Source organism: Meriones unguiculatus, chromosome 18 (genome assembly GCF_030254825.1).
Source record: "Meriones unguiculatus strain TT.TT164.6M chromosome 18, Bangor_MerUng_6.1, whole genome shotgun sequence".
In the NCBI taxonomy this organism is placed as follows: Eukaryota; Metazoa; Chordata; class Mammalia; order Rodentia; family Muridae; genus Meriones; species Meriones unguiculatus.
In genome coordinates, this window is record NC_083365.1 from 11,890,340 (window position 1) to 11,907,903 (window position 17,564).

The 17,564-nt window shown below is 46.2% G+C and overlaps 2 protein-coding genes across 4 annotated transcripts in view; both read right to left on the bottom strand.

Annotated features, from left to right (window-relative positions):
* Positions 1 to 5,271, bottom strand: part of Ptpra (protein tyrosine phosphatase receptor type A) — a 110,292-nt gene extending 105,021 nt beyond the window's left edge. For both annotated transcript variants that reach the window (XM_060371855.1, XM_060371853.1), the window contains exon 1: positions 4,987 to 5,271. The gene's annotated coding sequence lies outside the window, so the exon portion shown is untranslated. The remainder of the gene's footprint in view (positions 1 to 4,986) is intronic.
* Positions 5,272 to 5,784: 513 nt separating this feature from the next.
* The window catches only part of Vps16 (VPS16 core subunit of CORVET and HOPS complexes), a 29,584-nt gene continuing 17,804 nt past the window's right edge, over positions 5,785 to 17,564 (bottom strand). Inside the window, exons 12-24 of one of the 2 annotated variants that reach the window (XM_021645091.2) lie at positions 17,170 to 17,301; positions 16,945 to 17,072; positions 16,782 to 16,817; positions 16,487 to 16,595; positions 16,192 to 16,326; positions 15,991 to 16,099; positions 15,791 to 15,888; positions 15,596 to 15,703; positions 15,246 to 15,323; positions 14,984 to 15,153; positions 14,805 to 14,901; positions 13,972 to 14,075; positions 5,785 to 6,039 (exon numbers count right to left, since the gene is read on the bottom strand). In XM_021645091.2, the coding sequence (XP_021500766.1) occupies positions 5,952 to 6,039; positions 13,972 to 14,075; positions 14,805 to 14,901; positions 14,984 to 15,153; positions 15,246 to 15,323; positions 15,596 to 15,703; positions 15,791 to 15,888; positions 15,991 to 16,099; positions 16,192 to 16,326; positions 16,487 to 16,595; positions 16,782 to 16,817; positions 16,945 to 17,072; positions 17,170 to 17,301 (1,392 nt within the window). In that variant the 3' untranslated portion in view covers positions 5,785 to 5,951. Of the gene's footprint in view, positions 6,040 to 13,640; positions 13,861 to 13,971; positions 14,076 to 14,804; positions 14,902 to 14,983; positions 15,154 to 15,245; positions 15,324 to 15,595; positions 15,704 to 15,790; positions 15,889 to 15,990; positions 16,100 to 16,191; positions 16,327 to 16,486; positions 16,596 to 16,781; positions 16,818 to 16,944; positions 17,073 to 17,169; positions 17,302 to 17,564 lie in introns of those variants that run through there. The other variant, XM_021645089.2, reaches the window with a different exon arrangement.

Genomic DNA, 17,564 nt, shown 5'->3' on the forward strand with positions numbered 1-17,564 from the left:
CTCTCATGAGGTGTATGCGGATTATAGGTGTATACTATCAAGCCTAGCAAAAATTGGCATTAAAAAACATACGTATGTGTTTTATATACATGTTTTCATGAGTATTCTTCGTTGTTAACTTGATTTTATCTGGAATTAACTAAAACCCAAGTGGCTAAGTACACCAGTGAGAAACTTTCTCTTAATTAAATCACTTGAAGTAGGGAGATCCACTTTTAATCAGGGTCACACCTTGCTGGCAAGTCCATTCCTTCGCTGGCATTGCAGCCTTACTTCTCTGGAATTCTGGCACAGACTGAAGCCAAGCTGAGACAGCCAACTTCATGGAATGAACAACTACTGGACTCCTGGACCTTCTGTTGGTAGATATCCATTATTGGACTACCTGGACCACAGCCCGTAAGCGATTCTAATAAATCCCACACATATGCATGCACACGTGCACGCGCACACACTTACTCTCTAAGCTCTGTTCCTCTAGAGAACTCTGACTAATACACCAGTCATCAACAACTACCACAAGATAACAAGTGAATGATAACCTGACTTGTTTGCCCACAGGGAGAACAAGGACTAGAGTCTGTTCTTTGTGTACAGGTATGTGTGGACATTCAGAACTACACATATGCCTGTGCATGGGGGTTAGATGACACCCCAATATGTCATTTCTTAGGAGTCATCCACCTGGTGTTTATTTAATTTAAAAAAAAAAAACACATTGTGTGTGTGCATGTTCATCCTACAAAAGCCAGAAGGCACCTGATCCCCTGGAGCTAGCGTTTCAGGCTGCTGAGAGTTGCCAGATGCACACGCTGATAAGCAAACTCTGGTTTTCTGCAAGAGCAGGACTTACTCTTTGTGGCTAGTGTATTCCTTTTTCTTAATGTTGTACTTTTAGTATTTTAATCAAGTGTGTGGACACGCGTGCAGCTGCCCTTGGAGGGCAGAGGCGTCGGAGCCCCTGGAGCTGGAGATAGGCGCTTGTGAGGCAACTGATGTGGGTGCTAAAAACAGACTTTGGTCCGTGCTCTTAACCACTGAGGCATCGCGCTCGCTCCTTACACACGTTTTTGATAAATAAAACAAAGACTAGGATTTGTCTTTGATAGCACTGCTAGGATGCCAAGAGACACTGACAGAATTGCAAATTAGCTCAACATCAGCACTAAAATAATCTCCTGCTCAGTAAGCCCTGTTGAGGTGTAAGTACCCAATAAAATCATTCAAAAGTAATTGTACAAAGAAAAGAAGGAAAGAATAAAACAGACTTCACATACTGCGTGGAACAGTACATTTTAAACAAGATACAGAAATGAGTAAATACTAGTTTCTGATATTAAAATTTCAGAAGCCATGTTCTATATGTACTGACTACAGATACCATCAATGTCAGTACACTGAGGCAAACTGATGTGAATTTTGGAGTAAATACAGTTTTATTTAGTGGATTCTCTTTTCCATAGGGAATATATTAAAAATAAACCTTAATTTTGAGTGGTCAGTTTGCTGCTCGGCTTTATTAAGTCTGTGCTACACTACTGCTATTTTTGCACCCTGGACCGAAGCAAAAAATTTTTCTTCCGTTTTGGAATTTGGAACACTTAATAGTTCCTGCACTAAAAGGAAAAAGACAAGATTCTATATTTGGCCAGCTTCCTGCCTAAAAGTCAAGCCTGCATCCCTTTTCTCCACATGAATATGGCAAAAATAATGCAACAATGTTTACAAACTGATACTGAGGTACTCCAGGAATGGATCAGGCCATTCAGAAAGTAAACCACAGAGCTGCAGAAAGTAAACCACCATCATCCAATTTTGAACGTCTTGCACAAGTCATGTGACTTCTTCTGAACTAGGCTAGAGTGTGTGTGTGTGTGTGTGTGTGTGTGTGTGTGTGTTGAGGAAACAGGCATATGACTGTTGGAAAAGCAACAGTTTAGTGGGGAGAATAAATGGACACTAACTCAAAGAGGTGGCAATTTGTTATGTCTAAAAATAAAAATATACACAGGTCTTTTGATCCAGTAGTTCCATTTCTTAAATACATTGTTCAGATAATTGCACATATGAACATATAACAAAGTATCTAGAAGGATGTTCACTGTATTCTTGTAAGAGAAAAACCTAGAAACAAATGTTTAACATAAAGACTAGTTACAAATACATATAATAGCCTTATGTATAGATAAAACAGCTTATTTTACAGCTGTATAACAAAATAAGAAATGTTGTTCTTCCAGAAGACCTGGGTTCAAATCTCTACACTCACATGGCAGCTCACAGTGCCATGGGCTCTATAAATCCAGTTCCACAGGCTCTAACAACTTCTCTGGCCCTATAGGGCACCCAGCATACAAGCTGTACACAAACATACATGTAAGCAAAACAACCACACACACACACACATAAATTAAAAATTGTAAAAAGAAATGGCAACACAAAGTAAAAATACTTTATGCTAATATGGACTGATTTCCTAAACATGCTAAGTTAAAAAGAGCGAGATGTGAGGAGTGAAGGCATGTTTATAAAGGAGGAGGATTTACAGAATGCCCTAGAGGCTAGAAATTCAGCCATCCTTGGGGGGGTGGTTAGGAGATAAGAGGATAGGAAGATTTTCTTTCTCTACATCCCCTTTTGACTGCTGGAATTTTCCTCTCCAATGCTTTAATTATCTTTCCCAAGCTGAGTAAGAATCTCTCTAGGAGGAATAGCCATCTTCTGGGTCTAAGAGAATGTGACTCTACTTCTGGGGGTCTGGGCCACTGCCTCCTAAACTACACAGTTATCAATGAGCATGCAGCTCCATGATGCCCCCAAACGATCCTTCCAAGTCCCCGAGTCCTTCAGCGCCTCTACATTGTCAAAACCCTAGCGTGCGCACACTCACACACGCACGCACACAAATCTAACACAACAGCAGAAGCCCTTCACTCTGATCCTAATCTCACCTTCCCATTTCCCTAAGACAGAGGGCTTTTCTTCCTCCAAGACTGCCTGTGTTCTCTCTCTCCTATATGTACAGTCTACCACACACAAATGCTGATGTCTCCTGTAGGATCTGAGGCTCCTGTCCCAGGAAAGCCTTCCCAGACTATCAGGCAGAGGCTCTGGAAACTGTCAGAATTCAGGTTCTGACTATTTCCTGTCTGTCTACTCACTCCTTTTCTAGTCCTGCAGAGTAGGAATGAGCCCTTATAATTACTGAAAAAATTAAACAAGATAATTCATGTAAGGCATTTATTATATAGCCTGTCACAGACAAATAGAAAGCAGTAATTATTATTACTCTAGTAGCACCTCTGATGTAACTGTTTATAGCCACTTGTCCTGCATGGGTCTATAATCTTCTCAAAGATAAGAATATGACTTTCCCACTTTCATTTTGAATTCCAAGTACTTTGCCTGGCAAATAGGTGGCATATGAATGTACTAAACCAAGGGGTTTGCTTTCCTGGGTCTGTATTCACCCACATACTACACCAGTGTCTAAAAGGTACCCAGTGAAGAGTCTCCTGGGTCTAACCACGCCTTAGAGTGAACGCATCAGGTCACTTGGGGCAGAGAGAGGTGGAATGCAACTGAGGATTTTTTTGGCCTTTCAGCACAGTCCGGCAGATCAGAAGCAAGCAGGATATAAAACCTACCAGTTTCTCGCTGATGGGAGCTGGGTGTGACAAACATGGAGAAACAGGGAGTCGGAGAATGAAAGTGCTAGCCTACACTCCAAGCAGGCTGTCAGAAAACACTGGTAAACATTTCTCTTGGTACATGGCTAAGGACCTACAAGACAACTAGGAAAAACTCTCAATAGGGAAAACTTAAACAAGACATAGCCCCAACTTCAAGAAGCTTCTCAAATGAAGAGTTATAAAGGAATGCCTGGAGCCTGGCAAGTAGAGGTGAGAAGAAAGAGGAACCAGAATGCAAAAACCTCCCAAAATATAGTGTCAGGCTAGCAGCTCTGAATGGCTAACCACAGGGTTGAAGGGAAGGAGAATGAAAGGATCAAGGTAACAATAAAATAAAAGATTACGTTCAGGCAAGATCGTCAAGAGCCTTGTAGGAAATGATAAGGTATCTGGGTTTCATTCATCTCATGGGGAAAGGAAAGTGAGGGAGTTTTTAAGTACACACACAAATGACAGCGTCAGATCTACGTCTCTCAAAGGAGTATCCAGGTGGAAAGATGCTCGCACACCCTGTCACAGTCTATCCTCATCCACCATCTTTTGGTTTTCCGGATACCTCAACAGTTAGCAGGTAACAAGTGATGCCATGTCCAGGGACATGAGACGGGTTTTCAACAGAGATTCCCTATCTTGGCCAAGGACTCTGGCCGTCATTACTCTGTCTACGAGGGTTTAAAACAGTTTTTTTTTTTTTTTTCTTGTCTTACAAATACCACTACAACAATAAAAAAAATGCCTTAACATACCAGGATCACCTCTGCCTCTGTAGTTTTTATTTTTAGGAACTACAATTAGGAGTTGAGCCCCCTCCCCCTTCCAAGTGGCAATTTTTAAGATTTACTGAAAGTAAACAGAAGAGATGTGCGTTCCCGAGTGGCTCGTTTTGAATTCGGGGCAGAATTTCGAGTCCGTGTTTTCCTTCTTAAGCACACACAACAGTTGGGAATGGGCGGCAGAGGAGCCTGGGATTAGGAGCTGGAAGGGTTTTTGAGGGGGGTCGGGGGGCGGGATGTGACCACCGCGCGAGCCACCTATCTCCTCCCATCAAATGGACCTGAGCAAATACCGTTCTCCCTGCTCAAAACTTTTTTTTTTTTCTTGCAGAATGAACTATGGCCCGGGCCCGAGGAGGACGTCCGCAAAGTTCCAGCCTGCCTGTGTCCCGCACGTTTCCGGGACCCCCTCCCCCTGTCCACCGCGCCGGGATGCACAAGGCGGGGCGCCGCTCCAGGACGGGCCCCGGGCCGCCCCCTTCCCGAGCCCACTCGGCGGCGCGGCGGGCGCGAACGCTTACCGAGCCCGGCGCGGGGCGGGACCGCGGGGGACGCGCACGGCGGCTCCGCCTCAGCACCGCGGCGGCGTCTCGGGCCGCCGCTGCCCTCAGGGCCGCCGCCCGGTCCGCTGCCCGCAGCCCCGCGGCGGCGGCGGCGGCCTCGCCTCCATGGCGAGGAGAAGCGGCACGGGGAGGGCTGGGCGGGAGGCTGCGATGGCGGCGTGGTCCGGAGGGTCCGCGCTCGGATGGCCCCGCCGAGTCCCTGTCAGCGCCTCGCTCGCCGCAGCCTCGCTCCCGACGCGGCCTGGGCTGTAAGGCGCTTCGTCATTGGCCGTTGAGAGACGGGCGCTGGTTCGCTGACGCCGGGCGGGCGTCTCCGCCCCCGCGGGCCCCACCCCTGCGCGCTGGGCTGCGCCCCGGAGTTCCCTGGCGTCCAGGGGGGTCTCGGGTAACGTGAGAAGGGGCTCCCCGACCTCCCCTGGTACCAAGGTCCTCCACTAGCCACAGGCCCCGGGCACGGGCTTTCTTCCTGGTTTACAGAGGAGGGAACTGACACCAGGCACGAGCCACGCCAGTATCTACCGACTGGGGAGCTCAGGCGCTCGAAAGCCAGCGCTCCATCCTTCTCCAAATGTGGTCTTCATCCGTCACCACTACCGCCACCCCCACACACATCCTGCTGCAAGGTACTTAAAGGACAAAGGATGTAACTGCGAGGACAGAGGAATTCGCCTAGTTCCTAGAACGGGTGGGTGTCATCTTAAATAAACCAGCCCACATCAACCCCACCCGGACCCCTGGGAAATCTCTTGCTTTCCAGATGTGCGTGCTGGGCCTGACTCTCCGGAGCTGGGTGGAAGCCCGGCACGTGGTGCTCTGCGCCGGGCGGGGAGATGCCTTTTGATGTACGCCTGGTGGTGAAGGGGGAGACTGAAAGCGCCCGTGAGATCAGGGGCGTGGACTCCGTTCTCAGAACGTTCTGAACATCAGTTCTTCGCCTGGCGCCCCGAGGTCACACGTGGGTGCTTCGGGAGGTAGCAGTCCCCAGTTGGAGTACTTTGGATGCCGCAAGACCTGGGGCGACAAGGGAGAACTCTGCAAACATCCCTCCTGTATTTGTGGGATAAGTGTGTGCTGACCAGAGCAAGGGCCTGGGAATGTGTGTTGAAACGGGCCTTCTTTACACTTCCTCCCGCTAGGTAGTAAGACCCCTCCCTGAGTAAGATTTGTGACTCTTGCTCTCCCTCAGCAGGGCCATCTGAGACAGCCTACCCAAGGCCCTATCCAGTCTCCTAAAAGTCAGACTCCAGTCAATGAGGACCGCTCCTCCTACAAGTTCAAAAAGCCTTCCTGGGAGGGACAAAGTCTATCAGGGATGAAATACACAGCAAATTGAAAAGTGATTAAATAAAAGTTCTGGTCTTGCACTAGAACTCAATGCACTTAAAAAAAAAAAAAAAAAAAGCCAACACAAAACAAATAAAACCTGAAAAAATCTGAAAAAAACTTTGTGCAGGAGGTTCCTGGCCAGCTAAGAGAGCAGTCCCACGTCCTTAGAGCAAACCCTACCAGCTACGTTTTCCTTATCTGCAGCTAACCTATAGTATATTTCTCAATTTTTTTATTTAAATTTACAGTATCGCAAAAGGATTTTTTTGCTGTCTTTTGAGACGGGGTTTCTCTGTGTAGCCTTGGATGTCCAAGACTCACTTTGTAGACCAGGCTGTTCTCAAACTCAGAGATCTTTGGTGTGTGTCACTATGCCCAGCTCCATAAAAGGATTTTCTATGCTAATATTCGGTAATGCAATTAAAATAAATAGAATAAGTGGTTGCCCAGGAGACCAGTGAAAGACACTGCCAGATTTGACCACACTTGGGAAAATTTGCAGTCAAGTTTGGGAGTCAGACGCCCTGGTTTTCCTGGCCAGCTGTGTGCTGGATGACCTGAGCCTAACTCTTCCTGGAACCTTCCAGGTACACGCAGCTCGGCAAAGTAACCCATTCTCAGAAAACTGGAAGTTTCTTTTCTCTGTGTAATAGTCGATCAGTGTGCTATCTGTGCAGGGGTGACACAGACCTTCAGACCAAGGTTCTTTTTATTATTATTATTGTTAATTATTTATACAGTAGTCTTCCTGCATATATGCTTGCTAGAAGAAGGTACCAGATCTCATTATAGATGGTTATGAGCCACTGTGTGGTTGCTGGGAATTGAATTCAGAGCCTTTGGAAGAACAGCCAGTGCTCTTAACCTCTGAGCCATGTCTCCAACACCCTGAGACCAAGGTTCTTAAGTGACCTATCCTTGAGACCCTGGAAAGCAAGCCTCAGTATTGACAACTACACAGTCACACACACCCCCCCCCGGAGATCCACCTGCCTCTGCCTCCCCGAGTGCTAGGATTCCAGGTGTGTGCCACTGTGCCCTGCTGACAACTACACAGGTTTTTTAAGAACAGAGAATCATTCTTAGCTACCTCCCTGGTGAAAGTGGCCCAGTCTTGTCCTACTTGACTCCTGGTCTTTTTCAGAGTTCCCTATCCAATTAGCACAATCAAGAGCTGTCTTGGGAGAAGAAAAAGAGGAGGAACCAAGAGAAGAATAAATGGGAGCCCCCTGCTCTACACTGTATTGGTGCCTGTAGTTAAGAATCCAAATAGCAGGGTTGAAGGATAGCATTAAAAGAGCCCTGTTCCCTACGAAAATCAAGTGACTTCCCTTCTCCAGCCCACCTTTCTTTGTCTAGTAAATGAAACAAAGAGTTACTCTCTCAATTATTCTTAATGCAGATAATGTGCGGACACCATAGAGAGTATGTCAGCCCTCAGGAGCTTGCACTCGGGGGTGCACATGGATAATAAACTTAACAAGAGTGTTCACTGAAGTGCTAAGATGAAAATGAAGCCAGGAGACATGAAAATTGAAATAAATGAAAAACAAGTGCCTTTGAGGCCCTATTCATCTTCTGAGGATCATTTGCTGAAGTTTTGTAACTAAGACAGCCCAGGCAGGCTCTTTGTCCTCAACAGATTCAATAGCCACCATCAGCAACTTAATCTAGAATTATTTCCAGACTTGGTCCCAATCTTGAATCCTAACCTAACCCATTAGATAAGACATGATCCCATCCCAGAGCACAGATAGGCTGGCCTGCTTGCACAATTCTCAAGGTAGAAGACATTTTATACTAATTTTGGTTGAGCAAATAAGAACTTGAAAGAAAAAAAAAGTTATTGTTTTTATTTTGCAGGGATGAAGAACTTGAGAGCTTGCACATGGCAAGAATTCTCCCTTTGAGCTAGCCCCCAAGAACCTCAATACTAATTTTTAGATACGAATATTTGTAAGTGGAAACTTACACTTGTGAAAACTCAGTAAATGTGCCCTTTAGGATGTATGCATTTCCTGAAATGAGTAAGTAGACATGAAGTCTCACCTCTAACCAAAAAGGTATTTGCCAATGGAGTAGTGCTGGGAAAGGGAAAATTAGTTCTTTCAAATGACGTTTCACCGAGTGTATGATCCACAGTCCGTTTTGGTGTGTGTGTGTGCACCCATACTTGTTAGCTTACTGTTGTTTGTTTGTTTGTTTGTTTGTTTTGATTTTCCATTTTTGCTTGTTTTTTTTTTGAAGGAAAAAGAGAGAACATGAAGTTGCATAGGAAGGTGGGGAGGATGTGGAAGGAGTTGAGGGAGTGAGAGATATGATCAAAATATAGTATATGAAAAAATGTATCTAAGAAAAAAAAACTAAAAAAAGAAGAAAAAGATCTGTGCAATTCATTGTATATAGATTTTTGCCTGAAAGGAAAATAGCTGCAAATAACTCTACAGTTTATATTCTGGCTAGTTTAATGTCAACTTGACAAAAGCTAGAGTCATCTGAAAGGAGGGAACCTCAACTGAGAAATGCCTCCAGAAGATCTAGTTGTAGGGCATTTTCTTAATTAATGATTAATTAATTAACGAGCACTGCCCACTGTGGGTGATGCCATCCCTGAGCTGGTGGTCCTGAGTTCTATAAGAAAGCAGACTGAGCAAGCCATGATGAGCAAACCAGTACGTAGCAGCCCTCTATGGCTTCTGCCTTCAGGTTCCCGCCCTGTTTGCATTTCTGTCCTGATTTCCTTCAGTGATGAACAGTGAGTGACATGGAAGAATAAGCTAAATAAACCCTTTCCTCAAGTTGCTTTTAGTCATGGTATGTCATCACAGCAGTAGAAACCCTAAATAGGACAGAAGTACCAGGATAGTGGGGTATTGCTGTGACAAACCTGACAATTGGGGAGGTTTTTGGGAGGATTATGGAAGAGCTTTGGAACTCTGGGCTAGAAAAGCTTTTGAGTGCTCAATGAGCTGTTTTGTAGGAGCCTGGAAAACATGAATGTAGAGAGCAGGGCAGACAATAGAGGCCTGACTTGTTAAGTTTGAGAGTCAAGACTTCCAGGCCATTTGTGTGAAGAATGTTAATGTGTGGTCAGCAGAAGCTGAAAAAATGGCTGTGATTAACAAGAGGTCAGAACTACTAAAGGAAAACCTTTACGTCACTGGGACAATGAATGCTAGTGAGCTGGGGCTGAAGAATCAGTTGTGATTAGGAAGAGAACAGCATCACTGATGTGAAGTCTTCTGGGAAGTGGTTCTCCAGGGTCAATACACAGAAGTTGTATTCCAGAAGTGTTGCAGAAGGTTGTACCTCCTATTGGCAGCCAAAGTTGGTAGTGTAAGAATCCCAAGGGTGGAACTGGTTTTGAAAGTATGGAGGGGTCATGGAGAGTATCTGAGGCTTGGCACTATGTGGCAGGGTTGGAAGTCTCCTAAAAGAGCTCAGGAGAGGACAGTCATAAAAGTGCAGCCCAGGTGCAGCAAAAGACCCCAGCATTTGGAGGTGGCAGCACCATGAGATGACGGAAAAGAACAGTGGATCCAGCAGAGCCTAGAAGACAAGCTGTGTGTGTTGCAGAGGGCAGAGGCAAAGTGACCCAAGCTCTTTGGAGAGCTAGAAGACCCAGAAGATCTTCGAGTGGATCCCAGACATTGGACAGTGAATTATTTACAGTTGGACTTCAGGTCTGCAGAACTCAGAGATCTGCCTGCCCTGCCTCCTGAGGGTTGGGATTAGAGGCATGTGCCACCATGCTTGGCCAAACTCTTTTAAGATTTTGTGTATATGTGTATGATGGTGTCCTTGGAGGCTGGAAGAGGGAAATGGACCCCTGGAGCCTAAGTTAACAGATGTTTATGAAGTGCAGAGTGTGGGTGCTGGGATCTGGAATGGTCATGACTGATAGGCAAGAGCTCTTAACTGCTGAGCTATTTCTCCAGTCCCTAGCTTCAAATTCTTGATCCTCCGACTTCAGCCTCCAGAGTGCTGACATTACAGGTGTGAGCCACCACATCTAGCATGTAATTTATTTTGAAATGCATCATAATTAATTAAAAGATAGAGGGACAAATATATAACTCAAGTATAGTAACATGTCAATTGATAATATAACCAAAGTGGGTGATTGTAAGGGTATTCAATATAAACATTTTTTTCGATTTGGTTGGGTGTTTGAAAGTATCATAATAAAATCTTGGAGGTAGAGGTATTTACTGTTTGTGTAGTGTTTACTGTTTGCATGTACTTTGGGGGTGTGGATTTTTATGTACACTCTGAAAGCACTAAGAAGGAAGAAGTCACTAAGAGCTCACAATGTTAGTTTTATGTGCTGGTGTGTGCCTTTAATCCTGGCACTCAGGGAGGCAGAGGCAGGTGGATCTCTGTGAGTTCAAGGCCAGCCTGGTCAACAAAGCAAGTCCAGGACAGCCCACGCTACACAGAGAAACCCTATCTTGAAACAGACAAATACTAACTCAAAATGTTGGCAGCAATCTTTGCAAAAGTCATTAAAGAGATACTCAAGCAGTAAGGACCCATGAGACCAAGATTAGGGAGGAAACGTGCCCAGTATTCAGTCCTTTCCCTTCCCTGGAGGTGTCCGTTTGTTACAAAGAGATTAAATCACTGATTCCGGAAACAGGAAACAGACCATAATCTTCTCAGAACCTTGTACTTCCGCTCAAGAATTTAGTCTCTTTCATCTTAAAATGGGTGAGGTAGGATTAGAATTGTGGTGGGACAATCGGACTTCAGTGCTAGATTAGGAAAAGCAGCAGATTCCATTGGCTTGTTTGTCAGGACGCACCGGGTGGTAGCTGTTCTCATCCACAGTCATAAGGTCCTGGTATATAAAGCTTCGCCAGAAATAAAAATGAACAAGCCTCCAGGTGATTTCAGTCCCAGGCTATCTAGTCATCCTTAACCTTTGAGCTTTCTTTCCACTGATATCCAGAGCTACGAGCCAGGCATAAAGCATAACTGCTGAATCCTGTCCACATTCCTGACCCACATAATAAACCATTCAGTAGCTGTTTTACAATGAGATATATTTTCTCAGAGGATTTTCAAACTCGCTTTTACAAATCTGATGGGAATAAATGAAGCTGTACCTTACCAAGCCCAGAATCTGTCTTTTTTTATGTGCATTGTTTTGTTGTTGTTGTTGTTGTTTTTTTTTTTTTTTTTTTTTGGGTCAGATCCCCTGGAAGTGGAGTTACGGACAAGTGTGAGCTGCCATGTGGGTGCTGGGAATTGAACCCAAGTCCTCTGGAAGAGTAGCCACTGCTCATAACCACTGAGCCATCGCTGCAGCCTTGTTTTGTTTTTTGAGACAGCTGGTTTGGAATTTGTTATATAACCCAACCTGGTGGCAGTTCTCCTACCTCTGCCTCCTAAATACTGGATTTCATCCTTGAGCCATATCCATGTTTGTTTGTTTTGAGACAGGGGCTTGTTATATAGCCCATGTCAGCCTTGAACTCACAGCAATCTCCCTACCCCAGCCTTCCAAGTACTGGGATCACAGGTGTATGCCACTGTGCCTAACTTCTCTTGCCTTTTAAAACAGTTAAGATTAGGAGTGCTAAAGAGGGAAATGTCTGACATTCTAGTGAGGTTCTTTTCTTTAGACTTTGGTTTGTTCTTGCTAACAAGGTGAGGAGGGCATGAAGAAAGGACTCACCTCATTGATGGGTGGGAACCTTATAGTGCAATGCAGTTCACGGGGGACTACAGACAGAAGGCAGATGGTCAAAGCCCTCTTGTTGACTGGATGTGAAGGACTCCTAAGAAGGCTGGGATTAGGGGTTTCTAGTTTGTAGCTCTTAGAACTGAGATGATCTTCCATCCCTTTTTTTCCAAGCACAGAGACCACTCAAGAACTGCTGTTACTTACTGCTCAATAGCCAGGGCTTTCAAAGGTGTTTCCTCCATCCTGACAATGGGATGGTCACTAGCTTCCCATCGACCCTCCAATCAGGTTTTCCCAGTTCAGAGGACCTAACCAGTTCCAGCCTGGAGACAACCCAGGTTTCGAATCCTCATTTATTTCTATTTCTATTTCATTAATTCATTCACTCATACACCTGTTCATTCAGTGTGTGTTTGTAGGTGGATAAAGGTCAGAGGAGGGGTTTAAACCAAAGTTGCCTGGCTTGGTGTGAAGACCCTTTAGCTGCTGAGTCAGCTTGCCAGCACAAATTCTTCTTTTACCACATATTTACTATTACCAGTCTCTGGTCCTCATTTCTTTTCTACAAAGAGAAAGATGTTATAGATCTCAGAATTGTCATGAGGAATGGATGAAATAATAGCAAAGTGAATAGTATGGTTCTTGTGCGGTTACACAGATGCATGTAATGCTTTTCAGTGTGGGTCTTCCTGGATTGGTGCTTGAATTTTATGCCACCTCTCTCCATACCTTCCTCCAGGCTGTGAGACAGCTTCTGAGAGAGTAACTATGGTAACTGTGAATAACGGGGTTGTTCTGATGCTTTATTTTTATGCTAATTACTGACCCTCAAGATTTGGTTACTGCCTGGATACACCTATCCTTTGTTGTATAAACCTGCAAAAGACAGTATACCTCGTTGGTTGGTTAAAAGGCCTAAAACCAAGGCAGGACAGAATGGGGTAGGCATGGCTAAGGTACCCGGGTATAGGGAACAGGAGAATCATGGGAAATAGACAGACGGGAAGAGAGAAGGAGGACACCACGATGGGTTAGCGTGGAGAAGAAACCACATGGGCTGAGAGGAAGGACTCCAAGGATGGCATGGATGGAAAAAAAAAAAAACCAAAAAACAAAACAAAAAAAACCAAAAAACAAATATAAGCAAATATTCATAAGATTATGGATGGAAGGTAGCCCCAAGTAGGGACGGTTGAAACAGAAGAAATTGGATGGGGGTTGGGAAGTGGATGGGGAGGTTGTTGAGGCAGTGTGGGTGAAATATCTGTGTAGCCTAAGGTAAATAAGGCAATTATAAAATCTAACAGGTGTGTCTTATTGTTTGTAACAGTGGGTAAAATACTGCCATGATAATCATAGGGCAGTGGGTCTTCCTGGATTGGTGCTTGAATTTTATGCCACCTCTCTCCATACCTTCCTCCAGGCTATGAGACAGCTTCTGAGAAGTAACTATGGTAACTATGGTGAATAAACAGGCCTCTCTTATAAGTTCCTATTCCCAACCTCAAAACAACCAAATATATGGAATTCTGCTGTAGTGGCTAGATAACTCTGCCGCAAGCCTGCTTTTCTTATGCTAGACAGCATACAACAACTATTCTGAATTAGTATTCCAAATTTATTTACATCTGGACATCCCTGGGTTTTAACTAGCCCCTAAAGGACATGCATTTCACTTCTTCTGGACTTGTGCTCTGGCCCTCTGAATCTTGTCAGCTGTGGCCCCATCTGTAGCTCCAGTGCAGTGGGACAAAACAAGGCTCAGCTCAGTTTCGTTCCGGTGCTCAATAGCCACATCTGCAGCCTGAGCCACATCCCTGTGGTTTGAGCAGAAAGGGAGATGGTATTGGGGCTGTTCAAGGGCACCAGATCTGCCTCTTCTCAGTCCACTCTTCAGTTATACACACAGAGGTCTTCATCTGACTTACCCAACAAGAAGCAAGGCCTTGACTTTTTGCTCAGGGCTCACGCGAGAAGCATACTTCTTGGCCTCATATTTGTTATGTTGTTTCATGCAGATCTCTACAAAGGGCTTTGCAAGACAGAGAAGACAAAGATTAGTTCTCTTTCCTCTCTCTTAGGAGAAGCCCAGCGGACACACTGTCCATAGGTATTTTGCACACAGTGTATCTAGTCCCCTTCCTACCAGAGTACAACAATATGGAACACACCATTCTTATAACAGAAACAAGATAAAGCAAGACCTACTCGAGACTTAAGAATCATCTTCATGCTTCTTCTTTAGCAACACCACGGCAGGTATTTCTACTTCCTGTCCTCTAAGGTCTTGTATTTTTCTCTCAGGCTGCCGCTATGAAACTTGCCTTCCATATATCTGAAGCATTCTTAAGTATCTTCCACTACATCACAGATGGCCCTCCCTGACCCATCCGCCCTCAGGCACATAGTAAAGCAACTCCTCCCACCACAGGCTAGGGCCTGTCCTCCAGAGTTTCCCACATAGTACATGTGTCTGTCCATATTCACATGGCACAAGAAGTATGTGCTTCTACAAGGCCAAGAATGGATTTGCAGACAAGGTTTGACTGCCTCTTCTAAGACTTCCTGTCCTGCCTTCCTTGGCCTCGATTCCCAACCTGCCTCATTCTGGTCTCCAGGTCACAGAGGATCAAGTGAGGCTCCGGTAGCAAAGGACAGTGTAATGAATGCACAAATGGGCCATCATCCCTTTCTCCCTTGTCTCGCCCCTTCCCAGGACTATGCTCACTAGTGGGAGGTCTAGGAAGGATCCCTGCCTCACCAGGTAGCCAATTGGTGATTTCTTGCTCTTGGAAAACTTCTCCAGCTCCTCCCAATCTTCTAAATTTGCCAAGGCAGCCAGCTTTAGCCACCAGAGCCTACAGAAAAGCAGGAAGCAGCATTGGTATGCAGGAAAGGCAAGAGGTTCCCGGAGTACATATAATGTGGACCCTCACCTACCTCTTGTCAGGGATGCGAAAGTCACGTGCCAGCTGCTCTGCGCGCTTGTTGTGGCCCCCGAGGATGAGAGTGGTGACGGTATCATGCAGAGATTGGTCTAGGAACTCGCCCCCCAGCTCGTCTTCTAGACGCCGCTGGAGCCGCAGGAGCCTCATCTGATCCTCTGTGGCCTGGAGACCAGAATGAGACAGGTTGGGGATCGAGGCCAAGGAAGGCAGACCAAGAAGGCAGGAGAGGAAGTTCTTAGAAGAGGCAGTCAAACCTTGGCTGCAAATTCATTCTTGGCCTTGTAGAAGGCATCAACGGCCGTCTGCAGAGCTGCTACTCGGCCCTCAATACGCTACAAAGGTATATTGAGGTCACAACACATTAATTAGCCTTGCCTCTCTCCACTCCTGTGCCCAGAACCCGCCTTCTCCACCAGGGGCACCTTCTGCTGTCCTAGAGATGCTAGCTCCCTTGAGACCAGTGCTATATCCCAGCCTTATGTTCTCAGATCCCCTCAAAAGTTATGACCAGACAGGGTGTAACCAAATGCACAGGGTTAGGTCTTTTTTCAAAGGACCAAACAGCAACTAACCCAAAGGCCCGCCCTCCCTTTGGACCTCAGACCTCTTTAGGAGCATAGCTGGCTCTGATGTGGAAGCTGCCCAATTCCTGGTGATTGTCGTCCTGATTGTAAAGGTCCTTCAGAGTGTCTAGCTCCTGATGCTTACAGAACTGGGTCATAGGCAGAAGATTAGTCAGCAAAGTCAACTCAATGGCTCAGAAGGCTCCAACCCTTTCCCCCACTTTACAGGCATCTACCTGTCGATACAAACTCAGGGCCATAGGTTGGTTCCGGAGAGTCATGAAAAAGTCTCCTCGATTTAGTTCATTCTTTAGGTGCAGCAACACTGTAAACACTGTGGAATGATAAAGTAAGTGGGACCTCCAGCCCAGCTCTGCACATTTTGGGTTCACTTACCTTATCAGTGATACCTGGCCCTCACCCATACCCTGCTCACCCAGGTCAGTGTCCCCACTCTCAATGGCCTTGCTCAGTGCTAATTTGCTCCTTTTCATCTTTAGGAGAAGAGGTACCTGCTCCCCTGACCGTGGCTCATACTCCAGCAGCTGTGAGGTAGGGTAGAAGGTAAAGAGAGACACTTGCATGAGGGCCTGGAACACCCACACTGGGCTATCTGTGAGAGGTAACACAACCACACCTTTATGGCCAGTTCAGTGCGGCCACAGCCATAGGCCCGGGCAGCAATGTCTGAATATGAAACACCAGGCGTGTCACCCAGCTTCTGATTAATAGCCCGTGCTACGTCCTCATCTGAGACATCTTTCTGCTGCACCTGTGAGTATGGATATGGGTGTCACACAACTGTGGCTGTCATCCCTCACCCGCCCATTCATCCAGGACCTCTATGAGAACCCAGCCTTTATTTCCATGCCCTGTATTTCCTGTATTTTGTCAAGGCCTGAGGTAAGTTACCTCACATCCCAAGCCCTTGCCTTGTAGCAGGCCCAGTGGGCTAGGATCCTGCTGACACCCTGTACTTCAGGAAGACGCAGGTACTCGCATATCTGGATAGCCAGGGGGTAAAGCCTCCGCAATACAAGCCTGGCAGACAAGGGAGTAAGGGACACATGTGGTGAGGCAAGGTGAGGTACAGTAGACAGAATGGTCCCAGCCTGTCTTAGGGCTCCCAGTCCTAAAGGTAAATGAGGAGTAGTGCCCGCAAGACCCCACGTAAGGCTGTAATCCTACCCACCCTTGCCCTCCTATAGCATCCCTGGGCCTCCGTACCTGTCCAGCAGCACCTGGATGGTGAGCTGCTTGTATCTGTATTTTCCTTGGTTAAGGATCAGTTGGGATAAGTTCTGTTTGCCAGGGATCTGCAGACCCCATCTCCTGCCCCATTCCCCTGCAATGCCCAGCTGTAAATACCCTCATGCCACACATGGGATACTGGCTGTAGGTCAGAGGGATCCCGATGTGGTAGTCCCTAATAGCATTGAGCACTCGAAGGTCCTGACACATGTGCACGAAGCTGTCAGGTGGAAATCTATCAAGGAAACACTTTCCAAACGAAGCCGCCTGAGAAGAAGCAAAGGGAAATGGAAGAGAACTTCCCTTGATGCCCAGCCCACCCGATTTCCAGCACATCTTCCCCCCAAGCACCCTCCAGGCCAACCCTGAGCAGACTCTTTTGCATGTCTGGCTGGTGCTCATGTCCTGCAGCCTCAATGCACTGCTCCACAGCCTGGATCAGCTGCCCCAGTTCCTGGATCTCCCGTAGGTATTCATCTGCTTTCTGGCTCTCTTTCTGTGGGGAGAGGCCCAGAGATGGAGCATTACAGGGAACACCTCACTCTGGTCCCTAGCTTCTTGGGACCATATAGTTCAAATGGAAATGACTTGGAAAGCTCAGCTTGATGGTGGGTACAGTAGGGATGCCTTGCCCTTTCTAGCCAGTTTATATGAGCTAGCCTTGGCCAGCTCAGTCAGTGTTTTACCTAAACTCTCCATCCCTGTCTCATAGCACCCAGCTCATGACAGGTGCTCCGGCAGGGGCAGAAAACTGGTCTA